This window comes from Acomys russatus, chromosome 29 (genome assembly GCF_903995435.1).
Source record: "Acomys russatus chromosome 29, mAcoRus1.1, whole genome shotgun sequence".
Taxonomy (NCBI): Eukaryota; Metazoa; Chordata; class Mammalia; order Rodentia; family Muridae; genus Acomys; species Acomys russatus.
Window position 1 is genome coordinate 27,298,189 of NC_067165.1, and position 21,649 is coordinate 27,319,837.

General features: G+C 53.0%; 2 protein-coding genes across 2 annotated transcripts in view; one reads left to right on the forward strand and one right to left on the reverse strand.

Moving 5' to 3' along the window:
- Positions 1-3,504, forward strand: part of Wasf2 (WASP family member 2) — a 37,794-nt gene extending 34,290 nt beyond the window's left edge. The window contains 4 exon segments of the mRNA XM_051172083.1: positions 316-391; positions 393-472; positions 1,138-1,646; positions 2,846-3,504. Coding sequence (XP_051028040.1) covers positions 316-391; positions 393-472; positions 1,138-1,646; positions 2,846-3,003 — 823 coding nt within the window. The 3' untranslated portion in view covers positions 3,004-3,504.
- An 11,857-nt stretch (positions 3,505-15,361) lies between these two features.
- On the reverse strand, positions 15,362-18,686 carry Gpr3 (G protein-coupled receptor 3). The gene is made up of 2 exons (XM_051171336.1): positions 18,559-18,686; positions 15,362-17,436 (listed from the first exon to the last, which is right to left on the reverse strand). Exon 2 carries the CDS (start codon positions 17,426-17,428, stop codon positions 16,439-16,441), a length of 990 nt encoding a protein of 329 aa, XP_051027293.1. The 5' UTR covers positions 17,429-17,436; positions 18,559-18,686; the 3' UTR covers positions 15,362-16,438.
- Between the last annotated feature and the right edge of the window lie 2,963 nt (positions 18,687-21,649).

Sequence of the window (21,649 nt, forward strand, 5' to 3'; positions counted from 1 at the left end):
AAGTTGTGATGTTCATCCAAAGCCAGTTCACTCAGGGCCCAGCATTCTAGGGATGTGTTTTCATGCAGATAGCTCTAGCACACTGCTCCCCCCCCACCCCCCAATGGTCTCTCTATGTAGTTCTGGCTGCCTAGAACGTGGCCTGTAGGCCAGCCTGGCCTGGAATTCATAGCAATCCGCTTGCCCTTGCCTCCCGAGTGCTGAGGTTACAGGCGTGCACCACCGTGCCTGGTTTAGGAACTAGAGTCTTTTTTTTCGGGGGGGGGGGGGGGCTAGAGTCTTACAAGACAACGCTGACATCGGGTGTGTTAGCAGGTACTCATCTGCCTTGGTGTACCAGAATGGCAGCATTGGCTCTGTTGAAAATGTGGATGCAGCCAGCTACCCACCACCCGCCACAGTCAGACTCCACCTCTTCACCTTCTCCTTCCTTCTCTGAAGACAACTTGCCTCCCCCACCAGCAGAATTCAGGTAAATGGTAGCACCTCTTCCACCCATCCTGGGTAGTAAAACACTCAGGAACAAAAGAGCTGAGAAGCTAAGTCAGGACCACTAAATGGCTTGGGGCAAGAGCATGCAGGTAGTGGGTGGCATTATGAAATTTGGCCATGTTGTTGTTGCCCCCGTGTTACAGGTGAACTTCCCTAAGATGCGCACCAGCTTTCATAATAGGCAGCTGTCTTTCCCTGCTGCTTCAGCTCACTCTTCTGTCCAGTTTACCCTAAAGCATGAGCTAGGTGTGCTGGCCAACACAAGTAATGCTGCGCAGCGGGGCAGGAGGGTAAGAAATGTAAGGCCAGCCTGGGCTACGTAGTGAGTGCTAGGCCATCAGGATTACATAGTGACAGGGGTTGAGGGCACAACTCATCAAGGGAAACCCTGTTTTGAAAAACCTTTAAAAGGGGGGGGGGGGAGACACCTAAGAGATGTCTGCCTGATGGGCCATCCTCTGATAGTTGCCCCCAGTTCTGCTTGTGCTCCTCTTCTGCTAGAAGGTTCCTTCCCCACAATGCTGCCCATTTCCTTGCTGATCTGTTTTGACTGTTTCTATCTGTCTGAGCCAAAGTGAAATGAGACTGGACTAAGAAGGGCCCATGCTCAGCACGGTGTTTATGACGGTGTCTTGTCTCTTTTAGCTACCCTGCAGAAAACCAAAGAGGATCTGTCTTAGCTGGACCCAAAAGAACCAGCGTGGTCAGCCCAAGCCATCCACCCCCGGCTCCTCCTCTGGGCTCTCCACCAGGCCCCAAACCTGGTTTTGCGCCTCCACCTGCTCCTCCACCTCCACCTCCAATGGGCGTGCCTCCTCCACTGCCACCAATGGGGTTCGCATCTCCTGGGACCCCTCCACCACCATCACCTCCATCTTTCCCACCTCACCCTGATTTTGCTGCCCCTCCACCACCTCCCCCTCCACCGGCAACTGACTACCCAATGCCACCACCTCCCTTGTCCCAACCATCTGGAGGGTCTCCTCCCCCTCCCCCTCCTCCTCCACCTCCAGGGCCCCCGCCTCTCCCCTTCAGTGGTGCTGATGGCCAGCCTGCCGCACCACCACCACCTCTTTCTGATGCCACCAAGCCCAAGTCCTCATTGCCTGCTGTGAGTGATGCGCGCAGTGACCTGCTTTCTGCCATCCGTCAAGGTAAACCCCAGTGGTGGGTCTGGGCACACACACCCTTTCTGGAGCTGAGGTGGGGAGTCAGGATCTTGACTAGGGAACAGCTTTCCTGGATAGCTGAGAGATTAGATCCGGTGGCGGGGTTGGAGCTTCCCTAAAGATACTGAGATTGAGAGTTCGTTCTTTCTTTCTTTCTTTCTTTCTTTCTTTCTTTCTTTCTTTCTTTCTTTCTTTTTTTTAATTAACTTATTCAGATTACATTTCAGTTGTTATCCCCTTGCTTGTTTCCTCCAGTCCGCCCTCCCTCCCTCTTTTACCCTATTCCCCTCACTTAGGTCTGTGACAGAAGGGGACCTCCTCCCCTACCATATGGTGACAGCCTATCAAGTCTCATCTTGGTAGTCTGCCTATTCTTTGTCTGAGTACCATCAGGCCTCCCCACCACAGGGAAGTGGTCAAATATGGGGCACTAGAGTTCTTTCTTAATCTGTTGAATGTGGATTATTTTAACACTCGGATCCTGGGATTCTTTGAAATGAGCACATTGTGTGTTTACATGCATACTTTTTCTTGGGAAAAGATCTCCAGAGGAAAATGAATCACTGTCCCATCAGGCAACTTTTCAGCCAGCCTCAGTTTCAGCTGTCTTCTCTGCTCTCTCGTCCCTCCACTGCCATCTCTTCCCGTCCTTTGTTTTCTTTTCTTCCCTTCCCCTCTCTTCTCCCTGCCATCAACTTCCTTCCCTCCTCCACCAACCCTCTCCCTCCCTCTCCTTCTCTCTCTCTCACCCTCTCTCCCTCCCTCTCTTCCTCTCTCTCCCTCTTTCTCCCTCTCCTTCTCCATCCCTCATCAGGGCCAGGTTTGGTCTCAAGGGTTTGGTGTGTCTGTTCTGTTGGTGACCCTCTGCACCCTGCTGTACCTAGGGACTGAGTAGTCTGAGCGCTTGCCTGATGGGGTGGGGTGGCTCTCCAGCTTCAGAAGCCTGCTAAGAAAAGGACCATTTGCACAGCCAGGAAGAACAGCAGGCGTCCTTTTGGAGATGCCCACACCCCAGGGATGCAGACTCCATAAGCCCTGTCTTTCCTTTTTATCTTGCTTCTGCAGGGCTCCTTCTTTCTCAGTCCTTACAATTCTGTCCTGATCAGCAGCCAGTGCTCAGACCCAGTTCTAGAGGATTCTGAGGCTAGGGCCGTGCTTCTTAACCCTGCTCCCTCTCCCATTAGGCTTTCAGCTACGAAGGGTTGAAGAGCAGCGGGAGCAGGAAAAGCGTGATGTGGTGGGCAATGACGTGGCTACCATCCTGTCACGTCGCATTGCTGTTGAGTACAGCGACTCCGAAGATGATTCCTCTGAGTTTGATGAAGACGACTGGTCGGATTAACATTCTGCCTGTTGCCCACATTCCTTCTTCTATCCTTCCTACCTGCCTTCTTTATACCAGCTGTAACAGTCTCGTGAGGGGAAGATGGGGGACAAAGAATTGCAAGGGGCCAAAGCCTTTTCTGGAGCAACCAAAGATCTATCTGAGTGCTTCCTCCAAATTACCATGGACTTCCTTCCTCCCTCCCTGTCTGTGAGCTCCTGAGGGTCCATGGCTGAGCTGATCCCTCCTCCTCTGGGTAACTCTTAAATATTGAAAGGAAGGAAAAACCCTACAGCAAATCCCTTTGGTTGGGTTTCAACTGGAGATAGTGCCTTCCCCTAATAACCATTTTAACCCATGGCCTCCCTCAAAACTCTTGTAGTTAGCTACTTCAAATAATGCTGTTCACCTCCTGGTCTTAAAGCAGTGGGCAGAGCCTGTGTGGACACAACTGGTCCCTCTTCTGTGCTGAGAGCATGGAGCAGGCCAAGTGCCCTGGCAACTAGGCTGCCTCAGCCCTCTGCAGGGTAGGGCTGCTTCTGTTCAGCTGTCTGGATGCCTTTGTTCCAGAAGGCATCAGGCCCCTAAAGAATGGCTCGCTCCTCTGCCTGGTGGTGATGCCATTCTGAAGGCTGAGGCTGTTGCTTTCTCTATGCTCCTTCTTGGTGAGGGTGGTGTTCAGGTGTCCTTTGCATGCCCCTTCCTACCCTAGGTGCCTTTACACTGCCCAGCCCAGTTTTAACCTCTGATATTATCATGACCAAACTAGCCCTGACACACAGGGACTTGGGCCTCTCTGTTGACTGTCAGGGTCAAAACTTGAAGGTGTGGCACCACAGGACTGGAAGAGTAGGGAACACCTTGGGTCCTGCCCTCTCAGGATGCTGAGGCTAAGGTGAGAAGTAACTCTCAAGGTCACCCAGATAGTGGTAGAGCAAGAGCCCAGGCTTCCTGTTTCCAAGTCACCTGTGTTTTCTGGGACCAAATAATGAGCACCTGCTGGAGTCTGGGCAGAGTGGCCCTGGCTCCATTCTCCTCCAGGCTGCCCGAATGCAGGGGTCTCGTTTGGAGGGCTCACAGCCTGTGCCAGCCCCGCTAGTACAGCTTTGACACTCACGCCCTCTCATGTAACCGTTTATTTCCCCTTTCTATCTCCAGCCAGTCATGTGGCATGGGAGCTGTGCTGGGCAACCAGAATAGAGAGGAGGAGTGGGGCAGCAGCCTTGGCAGGTGCAGCTTTCAGTTCACTGCAGCTCCCTCCCCCCTTTGTTTCCTCAGTTTAAGCATAGGTTCTGCCAGCTGTAGAAACTTCAGTCCCTCGGGCTGGCAGCCTCAGCAGGTACCTGCCTGGGGGGACCTGGCAGCCATGAAGAAGGCTGAAAGGCAGAAGGACCCAGGATCTTCCTCCTGGCTCCCCACCTCACTGTGCATGGTGATGCTGACCCCCCTCCCCTCTAAGGCCCATCTCAGAACCAATACACAGGTGCTATTATTCAGGGGGAAACTGAGCAGCCCTGGCCACCAGCAAGGTTTCGTCTCTTCTGCCCCAACTATTGTGTGGCCTCTTGTGCTGAAATCGGCTTCTCTGGCTTCAGCGCCTGAAACAAAGAGAAACAGGATCTGTCTCTACCCAGCACAGCAAATGGTTGTAGTAATTGCCAAAGCCCTCATAAACCCCCCTGGCTTGAGGAGACAGCAGTCGCGGGCACTGCTGCCCGCACTTGCCTAGGGCCTCCCCTCTGCCTCCTTTCTTCAACTCAGAGGTAGGGACGAAGCACGCAGGTGCCAGCAGGACTTCCTGCTGTGGCTACTCCAGAGTGCTCTATGTGTCCACGGCATCCGGTCCCCTCCTGATGCAGTGTCTGGCACAGGGCTTGGCCCTCCATGCTGCGCATGTTTCCTGCCCTGTGCCTTAGAAGCTGAAGGTGCTTTCATCAGAACCTTAAAATGGCTGTTGACAGTACCTGGTACCTCAGCTGCAGCTGGAGAGGCAGGGGAGGGCAGTGGTCCTTCCAAATAGAAGCCCTGGGGCCTGGCCAGGCCAGCATTTGAGCCTAATGGTTTTGACTAAATTACTCCCCTCCTCCTGCTCTCCGGGAAAGAGGAGCCAAAGCAGCTCACTGTGGTTCTCTTCCGACCTTGAAGGGGCGGTACTGGCCTGGCTTCTGCAATGGACAGAGTCCACCAGGAAAGACCAGGGGCGGAGGAGGTGGGGAGGGGCCCTGTCTGCCGAAGGTAGGATTAGATCATTAGCTCAGTGACCTCCTAGGGTTTCGATGTGCTGTGTTCTCATCCTACAGCTGGTTTGGTAATGATCTGCAAGTCCCGGAGAGCAACAGCACAGCTCTGCCTGACGCTCTCATTAAAATCCATGCAGCCAGGCTCTGGGCTTTGTAGCAGCCGGCCTTGTGGAGCTTCCTCAGCTTGGGGGGCTGGGGACCCAGTCAGCTAAGAGGTCCTCTACGCTCTACTTAGGCATATGCATACCCCCCTGAAAAAAATTAAAACATGCTTCTTTAAGCCCAGAGCCCTTTAAAATAATAAAGGACCCAGTGCAGGTAGGTATGTTTATGGAACCTGTAAGTAGAACACAAAGTTTAGTGATGATTTGGACTGGGCTGAGGTTGCTGAGAGTGTTGTAAAGCCCATGAGGACTCTAAAGTGCTGAAGCCATGGAGCCTGCCCCCGTTCCAGTGTCAGAAGTGACCTGTGGCTTTGCCTTGGTCATGAGATGATTTCATTCCAGGAGAGGGGGTGGGGGATCCCTTGGCAGCTCTGAGCAGCTGGCCCAAGCTCCAGCGCCCTCAGAAACGACCCTGGCCAATGTCACAGCAGAGCTGAGGCGTATTGTCAGGGCTAATGTGAAATCTCTTCCCGTGGCGCCGATCCTCTGACTCTCCAGCGCCAGCTTGGACAGATTGAGGTCTCTGTGGCTTTGGTGACCCTGTTTAAGCATTCCCACAGTGTCCCTGCAGCCCCTGACTTGACCTCGGGGCCTGGGGAGGGAGGCGCTGTGCCAGGGCCAGGCACTCCAGGAGATACATCAGCTTTGTGGGGGGCATTAAGCCTTGAGCTTGCCTGGTGCACATCCCACCACCCCGGACCAGGTGTTGCACAGAGAAGTGCCTTTTCCTGTGTTCCCGCCACATTCACTTTAATGGGGCCTCAGTGAAGGCTGAGAACAATTCTGTTACTGTATTAACTTTATCCAGCTAATTCACTTGAGAAACTAACCAATTTTTACTTTCTGCCTGGAATGATGTACACATGGGAGAGAACGCTATCGCGCTCCCTAAGTGCCTTGTTTTCTCTGATATAAATATATTTATAAGAACATATTCCAATGGTTCTTGCATGTGTTTCCCACATCAAGATTTTGTGAGCTAATACATAGTGGGAACACCGCCCTTCCCCCTGATGGTTGGGAGTGGGGATCTGAGCAGTGAGATAAAGCCACCCCCGCAGTGGCTGTCCTCTGCCCTTTTTATACAGGTAAAAACACTTTTTCTTTTTTTGAGACAGGGTTTCAGGTAGAGGGGGCTGGCATTGAACTTACTATACTATGTAGCTGAAGATGGCCTTGAACTTCTGATCCCCTTCCTCAGCCGTACCTGGCTAGGACAACCAATTTTTTTGTTTCAAGTCTGGTTTCATCTGCTTCACTGCCAGGCTTATTTTGTGTTCCATGTTTGTACTCCAGTGACTTGAAGGTTCCATGTAACTATTATGTATACACATGAATACTTTAAATGCCAACATTTTCAATAATTTGATAAAGTCTTCGTAGCCATTCAGTCACCTCTGGTGTCTGTGTGTGTGTTTCATGGGAGTAGGGACCAGGAAGAGGTAACTCTTCTGTGAGGGGTCCAGCAGGAGCGGGCTTCAAGGGCAGGAGGCTTGTAGCTAGTTTGTAGGCATGGGTCCCCTTCTGTGAGGACAGCCCTAGAGCTGGCTGCCCAGAGCTCCTTGCACCAGGCAGGAGAGGCACACGCACTGAATGCTGATGCTGCCTTCCAACATCTGGCCGGCATCTTGTCTGTCTCCGAGCAACTTACCTTAAATAGAATGGTTTACAATGGAATCGGATAAAAAGGTTTAGTCTCTTGCCTGACTGAGGGGGCTGGGTTTGTATTCTGACCACCCCCCCCTCCAAAATGACCTACCCAAGAAGCAACGGTTTTTCCTAGCACAGCTGCTGCGGGTTGCTGTCCCCGGGGGTAATTTATGAGCAGACACCCAGAACCGGGCTCAGCAGATACAGTGGGGTGGCCCAGGGAGACAGAGAGAGCAGGGTCGGAGGCACCGTGGGTCACCACGCCTGCTGTTCGCAGAGTCACCCACGGGCACCCCGGGAGAGGGGGCAGAAGTTTTGAACTGTCAGCAAGTGCTGCGCCAGCCGCTCTGAGCTCATCGCTGGAGGTGGGGTGCCGGGGAGGGGGTGCGGAGCCCCTCACTCCCCTCCCGCGCAGGCCTGTGTTTAGTCAGCACTTGGCCGCCAGAGCTGGTGACTGACAGGCAGCCAGACGCCCGCCCTGACAGAAGACAAAATGGTGCCGGAGCCGCCCTCGGAGGGATGGGAAGCAAGAAGTGTGGTTCTGGGAAGCTGGAGGCCTGTGCCTGGCTGCTGGCTGCACGGCTGCCATTCAGCCGCCCTGATCTCGTACAAGTCATTTTACCTCCTGGAACTGTCATCCTAGGGGAAATGGGCATTTACTGAGCGCCCACTACCTGCTATAGGCAGCATATGCTTGCTTTTATCTTTAAAGGCACGGGTACCCCGTTTGAGGAGAGGTGAAGTGAGTTGCCTAACCCTGCCTGCCATGCCATTTGCACTGCTTAGCAGTCCGTCCAGCCGCAGGTTGGGGAGTGTCTGTGTCTACGGTTGCAGCTCTTATCTGCCTCAGCCGCCCCTCCCAACTCAGTTTTACAGGTGCAATACCAGGTGAGGGTTATTTTTGTTCTTTGAAGTCACGCAAGCTTGACTGAGACCCCAGCCATCTTAGACCTTTGGAGGGGAAGTAGCCTGTGCCCTTGGCTACTTGAGAACAGCGTGGCTTCCCTCGGGAAGGGCTCCAGGCAGGCACACCCTGCCCTATTCACACGTGCGCAGGTTCATTTACACACATTTTCCAGGAGTGGAATATAGTCCAGGCCTGTTGTGTACAGAGCTCTGCTGTTGTGCAAAACAAGGACACAAGCCTGCACACGGCTACAGGAGCAGGCATCATTGCAGACACATCTAACAGTCCTCCTGAGCCGCGGAGCTGGCTGCCTGCCTCGGCCAGTTGCTCACTGCCCCCTCCTGGCCACCTCTCCACCAGGGCAACCTGGCACCATTTCCTCAAGTTCTGCTCAGAGAGATTGGCAACCACTTCTCGCCGAGATCATGAGGTCAGGAGCAATTTCTGGGCCGCCCCCCGCCCCCCCCCGCCCCGAGGCCTAGGGGGTGGGGTGGTGGCCAGAAGCTTAAGGACACAAACAGCATGAACACCCCTGAGGAATCAGAGCAGAACTGCAGGCCGGTGTGACAGGAGGGCAGACACACTCCCACTTCAGCAGGCAGCCACCACCCCTGGCCTACCCTAGTGAACTGCACACACACAGGCTCTCACATGAGTGCAGATGTGCGGATTTCCTTGCTGACCAGGCAGGAGCTCCTCCAGCACGAAGCTCACCCGTTTTCTGTCTGGGCCTGCACTTCCTCTGTTCAGCAAGACATTGAGCCTGGTCCTGGGTGCAGCCGCTCCACTGTGGCGTTTCACCATCTTTACAGCCAGTGACGCTCCAGATGTGCGCCTGAGGAGAGCGCCCCCATAAAGGGCTCAGTAGGTTCCTTGGCATGGACTTGAAAGGATTACCCACCTAAAGCCTTTGATTCCTATTGTACAGATGTGGAAAGGCACAGAGGGGCTTAGCAGGTTTCCCAGCATCACACAGCAAACTGGCATCAGATGTTGAAATAGAAACCTCGTTGATGTTCTAAAGAACACAGCACTTGATGAGCTTGGGCCCAGAAATTGGAACTGAGAAGTAAAGTTGGAAGCCCTGCTTCCCACCCCACCCCCACCCCCATTTTGGTTTTTTGAGACAGGGTTTCTCTGTGTAGCCTCAGCTGTCACTTTGTAGACCAGGTTCGGCTCAAACTCAGAGTGATCTGCCTACCTCTGCCACTACAAGTGCTGGGTGGGATTACAGGGGTGCACTACCGCTCTAGGATGCTTTCAGAAAACATTGACAAAGCTGGGTGTGGTGGTACACGCCTTTAATCCCAGCATTCGAGAAGCAGAGGCAGGTGCATTGCTGTGAGTTCGAGGCCAGCCTGGTCTGCAAAGTGAGCCCAGGACAGCCAAGGCTACACAGTGAAACCCTGTCTCAAAAAAACCAAAATAAAATAAAAAAGGAAGAAAAAAAACATTGACAGGGTTTCTATGACTATCTTAAGACTTGGGGAAATCCCAGAGGAGGTTCTAGATTTTTGGTATTCAGCTTACAACAACAACAACAACAAATTATGATAATATAATGTTTCCATATATTCCAATATAATAATTCCAGCTGCAGGGAATCTGAGGACACCTACACTCAGGTCAAGTGTTTGTCTAGAATGCACCGATCCTTGTGTTCTGTCCCTTGTACCATATAAAGCCAAAATTGTACATGCCTGCGAGTCCAGCTTGTGGGAGATGGAGGCAAGAGGATCAGAAGTGTAATGTCATCCTTGGCTGTGTAGCTAGTTCAAAGCCAGCCCGGACTACCTGAGACCCTGCCTAAAATAAAATGAATCCTTGAGAAGTGATTTCTGCATGTCTGACCAGCCAACTGAACAAGCAGGTAAGGGTTTGCTTCTTGAGTGTGTGCTTAGTAGGTGCACTTAGTACGCCTGGAAATATGCAAGTGGCTCCTGCCCTGGTGTGTAGATCTGTGTGGGAACATGCCTACATATGCCTGCCTGTAGAGTGTGTGTGTGTGTGTGTGTGTGTGTGTGTGTGTGTGGTATGTGTGCAGGAGTAGCTTTGTGTGGAAGTCCATGTAAAATAGGAATGCCCTTGTGAGAAAGTGTGATGTCAGTACTCCCCCAGCCCTGGGATGTATGGTACCCTGATGGGCTCTAGCCAGATCGCTGGCTCTTACCCGCCCCCCGCCCCCCCAGCATGCACACAATTCCCTGGACCCATCCCACTCAGCCAATTTGCAGCCTTGCTCTCAGCTCCCAAGAAGGCCTGCAGCAAAGTCAAGGGGCTGGTGGCCAATTAGTGAGGGGGTTAATCAGGGAACTGGGGACCCCTAGGGGGTGGGAAGCTGAAGGCAACCATGGGGTTGACAGGAGCGGGGGCTGCCTGTCATGCAGCAGGGGGAGAGGAAGGCAGGGAAGGGGAGGGCTATCTGTCGGTGCTGCAGAACCAGAGGTGGGCCCACAGATTCATGATTGCTGAGCTGAGCGCTAACACAGGAAGCGTGTGTGAGTGTGTGTGCGTGCTCTGTGTGAAGTGGCACGTAGGTACATTTGAGTCCTTGAATGTGGCCTTGCGTGCAATTGTGTTTACATGACTACAAATGCCACTTATTTACACTAAGTAGGTTTGTGTTTATAAGTGTGCAGTGTGTGCTAATGGGCTTGCTTATGCAAACATATCTAGACCTGTGTGCATATATGTACCTGCAAGGGTAAGACTGTATACACAGGTGTGCAAGAATATGTGTATTTAGGTGGGTGTTCCAGCAGGCACATAAAGCTTAGTGGTTTAGTGGGTGGTGTATCTACTGTGCAATAAATTGTGCCTGCACACGTGTGCAAATGCATGCTTGCACGTATCTCTGAACAGTCAGGTGCCTGGATCCCACATGTGTGCTTCTGTGTGCCCATGTGTATGTGCCTGCATGCAGAGATCTTGGCATGGAAAGAACTGGGGCCTGGTGGGCTCCAGGCTGCAGAAGGGAATCTGACAGACGAGCCTCGCTGCAGCCCCTGGCCCCGGGAGCCTGTTTTCCAGGCTGCGGAAGCTGTGAGCCCGTGAACTCATCTTATATTAATAGGTGCTGTCTCCTCACTTATTGCAAGGAGAGGCGGTCATGGCCCCTGCGGGGCACAGCACTCAGTGCTGCCCCGCCTCCCACAAGGATCAGGGTTCAGCCCGGCTAGAAGAGGGTCCCTTCAGTTCAGGGAGCCCACTGCCCAGCACCCTCTGCTGGCCTTATGATGGTACATTTAAACATGGGGGTAAAAAAAAAGCTGGCAGAGACAGGGCGGCTGGGAGGCTTAGTAACCCGTCACAGACACACAGGCGCGTGAACACACACACACACACACACACACACACACACACACACACACACACACACACACACACACACCAGGCTGAGCAGCCCAGGGCTGAGCTCCAGAGGACGCTGTGGGAGACAGGAGGCTCAGTATGAAGGGGCGATTCAGCCCTGTTCTCAAGGGCTCTTAGAGGCCCTCTGTGTAAGAGGAAGCTCAGCTTTCCAAGTTCCCGGTTTAAGGAGAGTCGTGACCTTGTCTTTGGGGGCCTCTAGTTTGAAAGAGGAGACAAAGAAATCTGCTCTGACAAGCTTGAAAGGACATGTCCCTTTTGGGGATCCTTAGTTGGAGACAAGATACTGCGCTGCCTTCAGGTGGCCAGGTCTGACTCTGCCTTTCCACACACTGTGGCTGGGGGCGGGGGGGGGGGGGGGGGGGAGGAGGGTTTGTTGTATAAATTACTTCTTAAGCGTCACAGGACTCAACAAGGGATTCTCTGAGGAAGAATTGCTGGGCTGTAGGGCAACTAACCTGTCTGGATTTTAAAAAGGAAAAAAACAAAGATCCGAAGTAAGGAAGGCCCTGCCTTCTGCCCACTGCACAAAGGCTCTCCCAAATGCCTCTGGGTGCTGTGCACTGCCCTCAGATAGAGCAAGAATCTCGGCTGAGGTCCAGCACAGACTCCTGGACATAGGATGGCAGTTGGTAGGCTGCTGTGTGAACCCCAGACCAGGAAGCTGGAAGGAGGGCACAAAGGGTCCAGCTGCACCCAGCTAGGATAGGAACCTACCTGGGTAGGGGCTCCATAGGGGTGCAGGGGGCGGGGTCAGCGTGAAGGTACTTTTCCCTATGGTACTTCTTCAGAGGGTGAGGTAGGGTGAAGCTGGTTTCTCCAGGCTTCACCCTAGCATGGGCGTGGGCCTTCCTGCCCCACATTCCTGGCCAGATTTTTTGACCTGTTCCCAAAACTCACTCCCTAAACAAGTAAAGAACCAGATTTGAAGCTGGCCACGGAGGGGAGGTGCACACATGTAATCCTAGCAGATCTCTGTGAGTTCGAGGCCAGCCTAGTCTACAAAGTGAGTCCAGGATAGCCAAGGCTACACAGAGAAACCCTGTTGGGGGGGGAGGGGAGATGTGTCCTAGGTTCAAATCCCAGGCCAACTGACAATAAATGTGACCTTTTTGGAAGGCCTTTCTTTTCTTGTCTTTTTATTTATTTATTTATTTATTGGTTTGTTTGTTTGTTTTGTTTTTCGAGACAGGGTTTCTCTGTGTAGTTTTGGCTGTTCTGGACTCACTTTGTTGGCTAGACTGTCCTCAAATTCACAGTGATCTGCCTGCCTCTGCTTCCCAAGTACTGGGATTAAAGGTATGCACCATCACACCTGGCCTTTTTATTTTTCTTTTTTTTGGTTTTCTGAGACAGAGTTCCTCTATGTAACAGCCCTGGCTGTCCTGGACTCACTTTGTAGACCAGACTGGCATTGAACTCACAGAGATCCACCTGCCTCTGCCTCCCAAGTGCTGGGATTAAAGGCGTGCAACACCACCGCACCTCCCAGGTCCTACAATTACAAGTATGTGACTCACACCATTTAATGTGGTGGTAGAATCAAGCATGGGGTAAGAAATAGTCAGAGACAGAGCAGGTAGGAGGTTTAACACTCCTCCCCAGACTCACACAGGCATGAGCACACACCCTGGGGATTAAACCTAGAGTTTCTTCTTCTTCTCCTCCTCCTCCTTCTTTTTCTCTGTGCAACTTTGGCTGTCCTGGATTCACTTTGTAGACCAGGCTGGCCTCAAACTCACAGCGATCCTCCTGCCTCTGCCTCCCAAGTGCTGGGATTAAAGGTGTGTGCCACCACCACCCAGCTCCCAGACTGACTTTGTAGTCCACTCTGGCCTTGAACTCACAGCGATCCTCCTGCCTCTGCCTCCCAAGTGCTGGGATTAAAGGCGTGCGCCACCTCACCCAGCTCTTAGGGCTTCTTTGTTCAAGCTGGGCAAGCACTCAATCCGCTGAACTGTATCCCAGCCTCCAGGGAGGCCTTGCCCACTTTGCATCTTAAATTGCTCATATATTCTCTCTCTTTTCCTAATTTATTTTTATTTGAGGGTGCAGTCACTAACACTGCAGGTTTTTTTTTTAAATAACTGTTATTTTATATTTTTAATTATTTATATGCATGTGTATCTGTGTATAAGTATGTGAAAATGTGGGTGCAGATGTCTATGGAGGCCCAGGAGATGGCGTCAGATCTCACGGATCTGGAGTTACAGGCAGTTGAGTGCTGCCCAGTGTGGGTCCTGAAGAGTGAACTCAGTTCCTTTGTAAGAGCAGCATGTGCTCTTAACTGCTTAAGCCATCTCTTCAGCCCTAGATGCAACTGTTGAACGCCTTTAATCCCAGCACTCGGGAGGCAGAGGCAGGCGATCTCTGTGAGTTCGAGACCAGCCTGGTCTACAAAGCGAGACCAGGACAGCCAAGGTTACACAGAGAGACCCTGTCTTGGAAAACAGAAAACAAAACAAAACAAAAATGGAGCGGGGAGAGGGAACTGTGCCCCAGTAGGCCTGACACAACTGAGTTTGAACAAGCCGCTTGTCTTAGGCTTCAGTTTGTGTAGATGTGTGACAGTAGAAACGTAGAGCGGGCCAGAAATGTTCTGATGGCTTTGGCCAACTGGAGGGCCTGCCAGGTTGACCTAACCAGAGCTTCCTTGTTTGTTTGTTGAAACAGGGCTTATGTAGCTGGCCTCAAGCTTGCTAATGAGCCGAGGCTAGCCTTTAACTCTCGATCTCCCTTCCTTCCCTCTCTTAGTGGGATTACAGACATGTACTGCCACACTTGGTTGGGGGTTTTTGGTTTGTTTTTCCATTTTATGTCAATGGGTGTATTGTCTGCCTGTGTAACTGTGCCTGGCACCTGTGAAGGCCAGTAGAGGGCGTTCCATCCCCTGGAACTGGACTTTGCAGGCAGTTATGAACCACCCTGAGGGGGCTGGGAATTGAACTCAGGTCCTCTATAGAAGCAGCCGCAGTGCTCTTAACCACTGAGCTGTTTCCCTGGCCCTCACTTTATGTGTGTGTGTGTTACTATGGACTCAATCCAGAGCTTTGGCAGCACTCTACCCCTGAGCTGCAGCTACAGTCCTTAGGTGATTTGAGCCAGAGTCTCCCTGTGTAACTCAGGCTGGTATTGAACCCCGTGTGTGGCTGAGGCTGGCCGGGTACTCATGACCCTTTCTCTGCCTTCTGCCTCTCCAATACACTCCAGGCCAGGGTGTGCCCTGACACTATGTCTGCCCTTACAATGAGCACAGGCATTTTCCCTCCCTAAGCCCCAGGGTTCAAGTCTCCAGCTGCACACACTGTTATGTGGAGAAGCAGCTTTACCAGCTCCACAATGACCAGACCCCATGTGAGCCACTGGCCCCAAGGATACAAGGCAAGGTCCAGAAGGTTCTAAACCCCAGGGTAGGTTTTTATTTTATTTTATTTTATTTTTCCAGGGTAGGTTTTTTTTAAAAAATGGAAATGAAAGTCATTATCCAGGGGACTGAACACAGATTTTTTGGGGGTGGGGGTTTGAGACAGGGTTTCTCTGTGTCACGCTGGCTGTCCTAGACTCACTTTGTAGACCAGGCTGGCCTCGTACTCACAGCGATCAGCCTGCCTCTGCCTCCCCAATGCTGGGATTAAAGGCTTGCGCCGCCACGCCCGGCACCTGAACACAGATTTTGAAAACACGTTCCAGGTTTGAATATTATATTTCTAGCCGTATGACCTCAGCCAGTTTTCTCATTGATGTAAAGCAGGGACGGTAATCACCTGTGCCGGGTGCACAGTGCGGGGAACACTGTTGGAAGGAAGCGATTACCGTGCCCAGAACTTGCATGGTAGAAACACCCTCTTCACATCTGAGGTCCAAACTGAACTGGCGTTACTATGGGTACCCTCAACCTAAGAGGAGTCTAATATCCCGGTTCCTGTCCCTGGGCGGTGAGCTGGGTGTCCAGGGTGTTGTCCAAGGGGCACAGACATCTTGCAGGGTCAGCCAGCTTCCCAGATTCTTTAGAGAGTCCCGCCCTCCTGGCTCAGCTCCACACCATGCATATGCACAGACACAAATATTTATCAAAAATTCATTTTTATTTATTGAGTAGGGTTGGGGACTGAACAGGAATGCACTGGGGGCCATACCCCGATTGGCAGAGGGGTGGGGTACTGGCTCTTGCCCCGCCTCCTCTAGGGCACCTCAGGGTAAGGCCTGGCCCCCCAGGCCATGGCTGTGGCGCTGAAAGCCTGGCTGGAGCGGCGATGGGGGTGCGTTTTTATAGTCCCGGCTGCCTTAGCCAGGTTGCAATTCCCCCAAATGGCCACCAGAGGGAAGCCGGGCCTCAGCGCAGAGGAATTCTCGGTTGCTCAGGTGATGGCTTCTTAAAAAAATAAAAAACCAGAGGCTGGTGTGTTCCCCCTGCAAACCCGAGCAGTGCGGGCCTGAGCGGGGAGGCTCTGGTTTCTATGATCTCTCTGATAAAAAATAAGCAAAAATAACAAAATACGTGGTTTCTCTTTTTCCATCCGCCCCTCCAGGAACGAACTGAGGTCAGAAACGGGGACGTGGAGGCTGGGGATACCCTGGTAAGAACTAGATTTCAAGGTGTGGCTCTCTTTTTTTTTTTCCCTTACCACCCATAAGTAATTTATAAATAAATAAATAATAAATAAATAAATAAATATACCTTATTTGTATGTTCACATATATAGAGATAAATCTTTCTCTCATCTAGGCAACTAAGTGATTTAACCTCTGTCTCTGGAGCTTCAAAATTCAAAAGTAAAGTGACACGGTCAAGGTCAAGTTTCAGGGAAGGAAGATCAAGGACTTGGAATGGCGCTGTACAATCCCAGCATTCTGGAATTGCAAAACACTTGGGTTGTGAGACATCTCTGAGTGGACCACTGACCTTCTGGAACATTCTAGAACCATGCAGCCAGCCGGGCTGGGCCCCTGCAGGAATCTTGAATAAGACCCTAAAAAACACCCAATGTCCTAGAACTCCAGAACCAGCTGGGTCTTCAGGGCGTGGAGCTGGGGTGGGGTGGGGTGGTTGGAACTAAAGCCCTGGTGGTCCTAACATTCTGGAGGTCTATAGTAGTCAAAGCCACAGATTCACCAGGATGCAACTAGACGTCACTAGGGGACCGGGACCGGAACGAAGTCTTGGAAGTAGAACAGCCACAGCAGATGGCCCACAGCACCTTCTGCACGTCTTGGTTGCGGAAGGCGTAGATGACCGGGTTGATCATGGAATTGTAGGTGGCGGGGAGCAGGGTGAGATAGGTGTAGAAAGATGGCGAGTTGGCATCTCCCAGTAGGCAGTAGACAGTGAAGGGCAACCAGCAGGCAGCGAAGGCGCCAAGCACCACGGCCAATGTGGCGATGCCCTTGCGGGTGGCCACGTAGTGAGAGGCAGGCAGCAGGTGTCGCTGGAGGGCAATCTGCTGGGCATGGCGGCAGACGATGCGGCAGATCTGGGCATAGAGCTGCAGCATGATGCCAAACACCATGAAAAAGGCGATGGCCAGAACCACCAGATGGTTCTTGGAGAGTGGATACACCACACCACACGCGGTCAGGCCATCTCGGCAGTTCCAGGCCAGCACCGGAGCCAGCCCGAGGCCCAGGGCACCCACCCACACCAAGGCCAGCATCACATAGGTCCGAGTGACTGTTGTCTCTGAGTAATAGGTAAGAGCGTTGTACAGGGAAAGGTAGCGGTCAACAGTGATGGCCAGCAGGCTGCCGATGCTGGCAGTAAAGGCCATGGCTAGCACGCCAACCAGCACCAGGCTCATCTCCGGTGAGCCAATGCAGAAGACAGCAGCAAAATGCAGGACCAAGCCCAGGCCTGCCAGCAGGTCTGCAACGGCCAAGCTGCCCACCAGCAGGAACATGGGGGCACGGAAGGCGGGCGTGCCCACAATGATGGCCACTACCAAGGCGTTCTCACAGGATACCAGGGTGCCTGAGATGCACAGCACCACATCCCAGGCCTTGGGCAAAGGGAGCAGCGTAGCTGGGCCTGTGGGCTCCTCTGCTGGGTCCACGCTGCTCACATTCACACTGCCTGAGCCAGCTGAGAACCAGGCCAGGAAGCTCCCTGCACCCCACATCTTGGTACCTGTAAAAAGAAAGGCCCCGTGAGACAGTGACAGGCCTGTATATCCTGACAAGAGGCCCTTGGAGGGAGGAGAGAACCCTCTGAGGATAATTGGTAGGGTAGTGATGTCCTGGTCCCCAATTCAGGTCCTGATGCTCTGGCCCCAATACTTTGTCCTCTGATGCCTCCAGGCCTCTAACTAAGTAAGAGTCCCTTTTCCTGGCCTCTAACTAACTAAGAGTCCCTTTTCCTGGTCTCTTCACCTCCTCCTTTCCATTCCTCTAAGTCCTAAAGACCTCTTTGCCACGTGTGGTCAAAGAAGTGAATCAAAGCTTACTATAAGTGAATGGGGGAAACCATAGGATTCAAGGGGTGCCCTGAAAAGGCTCATGATGAGGGGGCGGGGGTGCCCTGAAAGAGGAGAGAGACATGTCAAGGAGGAGGGCAGTCAGCTCCCTCCCATCAGAGACGATGACTCTTTCCTGAAGCTCCCAAGACCCTCACGATTCGCAGCACCGTCAGCCTCAGGCTCCGCCCCCAGGCAAAGCCGGTGCAGCTCCTTGCCAGCCCCCACTCGACATTCCTAGGGTAACACCTGGGAACTCATTCTCCCTACACTCTCTAACAGACTTCTGTCTCCGGACAGACCTCTTTTTTTTTTTTTTTTTTTCCGTCCCCTGACCTCTGCGTCTCCGTAGCAGACACCCCCTGGTGGAAGCCTAGATTCCTGAGTCAGACACCCTCACCCCCACCCCCACTTCTGCCCGGACACCTGGATCTTGGGCCTGACTCCGCCACCTGCCTTAGATAGCTAAAGCCCTAAATAAGACACCTCCCACTGCTCGGACGCCTAAGTGCTTGCCCCAGACGCCTCCTGCCCTCTCAACCTCAGATGACCGCCTGTCCCTCCAGAGCCTCCGGTCCCGCAGGAATGCTCACCTTTTGTCGGGTCACCCCATCACACCGCTCGGGCAGCCGAACACTCAGGGAGCTGCCAGTTAACGCAGAATCTGCTAATCCAGAATCCCAGCTAGGACCCCCCGACCCCGAGCAGCCTCAAGCAGCCTTCCGCCCGCCCAGCGCCCCTGCACCCTGTGTCCTCCCAGACTCTGGGTACCCGCGGCAAGGCCCACTACTACTCACCGGTGGCTCAGGACCGGGCGCGGCCGGGCCGCGGGGAGCCTCCACTCAGGTCCTGGCAGTGCAAGGTGTGCGAGGACCCCAAGAAGCCCCCGCGGCCGCGGGAGACGCGGCGTGAGTCACCCCGCCCCGCCCCGCCCCCCGGCCCCCGGTCTGGTGACGTCAGAAGCCCAGTCAGCCAATGGGCACGGCGCGCTGGAGCGCAGCGCGTGCTGCGCGGCATAGTAATGAGGCCTCGCGCCGCCCGCTCCCCCATTCATAAAAAGTGACCGTGGCCGCGGCCCCGCCCCCTCCGGAGCCGGCTGGCGCTGTCCTTGACGCCGCGCCCTCTGCGGGTCGGGGGTTTTGGGGGCGCTAGTGGGAGAGACTCAGAAGAGACTCAGGAAGGCCACAGAGGATGTGGGAAGAGGCAAGGGACCAGGATAGTCTGCGGGGGTGATGAGCATCCTCGGGTGGCAGAAATGAGCTGACACCAGACAGGTGATGGGGAGAAATGGGCGGCGTCCCCGGTGAGGGTGACAGGCTTTGCTTCTGATAGGGCCCTGAGGTGACAGTGACAGGAGCACGAGGGAGCAGGGAGGTGGGTGGCTGTGACGCTACGAGCGTGGTGACAGGATCTTGGAGGATGGTGACTGTGGGACGTTGACGTGGGGGCGGGGGACGGGCCGGTTAGGGCTCCTCAGGGCAGCCACAGCAGTGTCAGGGTGACTCTGCAGCATGATGGGACTCAGAGACTCAAGGGTGGCAGAGGTGGTGATAAAGCTTTGGAGATGAGTGTTCAGATGAAGGAACTTCAGGTCACTGTGACCCTGTCAAAAGGCTGAAGGACTGAGGAGACAAAGCTAAACGAGGGCTGTGGGGTCCTGGAATTGAAAGGCAAATGACTTGTGAGTGGGCGCCAGAGTGAGGGAACAGGGTAGGAGGTCTGACTGGACGGTGACCCAGCAGGTAAGTTGCTGCCAGGACAGGTCCCGTGATGCTTGGATTGGAATAAGGAGCCGGGTGACGTCACTCCTATGGGCCCAATAGCGTTCTCGCAGCACGGGAGGGTGCGCCTGGCAAGATTTCAAAACCTGAATTATTTATTCAAGGATCTGGAAAGCCAGCGCGGTGGGGGGAACCTGGGGTGGGGGGAGGTCACTTCCCCGAAGCAGCGGGACACAGGGAGTCGGGAAGAACTTGGAAGCAGAAGAACCCAGCAGCTGCACGCTCAGAGCAGCCTCTCTCTGCCCACCCGGCTTAGTACCAGGGGGTGGGGCAGGAAGAAAACTTCCTTTTCGCTATCCCAGCCAGCTCTATCCCTAGGGGAAAACCCGCTCATCAGATCTGACCCCAGTGGCCAGTCCCGCCCCCTCTCCCTTTGATCTTCTCTGGAATGTTCAAGACTGAAGGAGGGTGATGGGAGGTAGGGGTCAGGTGAGGAGGGTCTGAGGCTGAAGAAAGGAAGAAGGCCAAGAAGCAGGGCCCATCATACCCCCACGGATATGGCAGAACCTGGGCTGGAAAGAACGGCACACTTTGGGGTCGGATATGGGAAATTCAGCCGGTAGCAAAGGTCAGGAGTTGGCTAGCTTCGAACCCGAATCCCTCCATTTATTTCCTAGCTGCATGACTTTGAAAAGTCTGCCAGGCCTTCTGAGCCTGTGTTTTCACTTCTAACCTGCTGGAGACTGTTTGGAGGGGTTTGGCCCATTATCAGCGCTGGCCGTCAATGGTATAGCTGACCACTGGAGGCCACCTGGGAGGCACAAGGGAACACTCAGAAAAGAAAGAGTGGTGCCAAGGAGCTGCAAGCTCTTTCATGGGCTGCCCCTGTGCTAGGGCCCTTTGCTCCCTCCAAAGCACCGCTTATAGCCACCTCTTCCCCCAAAAAGGCTTCCTGACCTCTGTCACAGATGACCAGCTGACCCTGTCCCTGTCTATACCTTCTCTGTGTGTCATGTTCTAGGGTGTTGCAGGATTCCTATAACAAAATACTCATCTGAGCTTCCTTTTCTGCTTGCTTGGAGTCGCAGTCTGTCCTGCTGCAGGATAAGTCACGTGACAGCAATGCCTGTATTTGGTTTGTGCCTGACATACGATGGTATTCAGTTACTATTATCTGTTGGGTGATGAAATGTAACAGGAACAGTCAAAAAGACGGGGGGGGGGCGGGGGGAATGGGGCAGTGACGCACGCCTTTAATCCCAGCACTCGGGAGGCAGAGGCAGGTAGATCGCTGTGAGTTCGAGGCCAGCCTGGTCTACAAAGCAAGTCCAGGACAACCAAGGCTACACAGAAAAACCCTGTCTTGAAAAACCAAAACCAACCAACCAACCAAACAAACAAACAAAAACCCAAACCAACCAAACAAACACTTGGGCTCTGTGGCACACACCTGTAATCTCTGTGAGTTCCAGGCCAGCTTAGTCTACAGAGCGAGTCTAGGACAGCCAGGGCTACATCAAGAAACCCTGTCTCAAAAAAGCAAACAAACACCCCAAAACACTCAGATGTAGATCAAATAATAAATATCTAAACAAATTAAAAGTAAACACATTCCGAGACAGAAAGACAAACACAGTGAAAGTGACAGTGGTCCTGATGGTGTGTCTAAGAGAGAAGACAAGTGCATCACAGGGCATCAGCTCCCCAGCACTTGGATATCTACCTTTTCTCCTCATTTTTAGCCAAGTCCCCAACAGAAAAGGGAGCAGAAACAAGGTGCTAGGGTATTGGGACGAAAGTGGCAGATGAGCGACACCTGCTCTTCTGAGTGGTGGATTTTTTGTTTTGTTTTTTATTTTTTTTTTTAATATTTATTATTTATACAGTATTCTGCCTGTATGTGATCCAACAGGCCAGAAAAGGGCACCAGATCTCATTATAAATGGTTATGACCCCCCTATGTGGTTGCTGGGAATTGAACTCAGGAGCTTTGGAGGACAAGACAGAGTCTTTAACCTCTGAGCCATCTGTCTAGCCCTGTTTTTGTTTTTTAATATGTGTTCAAGCCACTTTATTTGTCTTTTAAATGTAGTTTATTGTATATGAGTGCTCTATCTGCATGCACACCTGCATGTCAGAAGAGGGCATTATATCCCATTGTAGATGG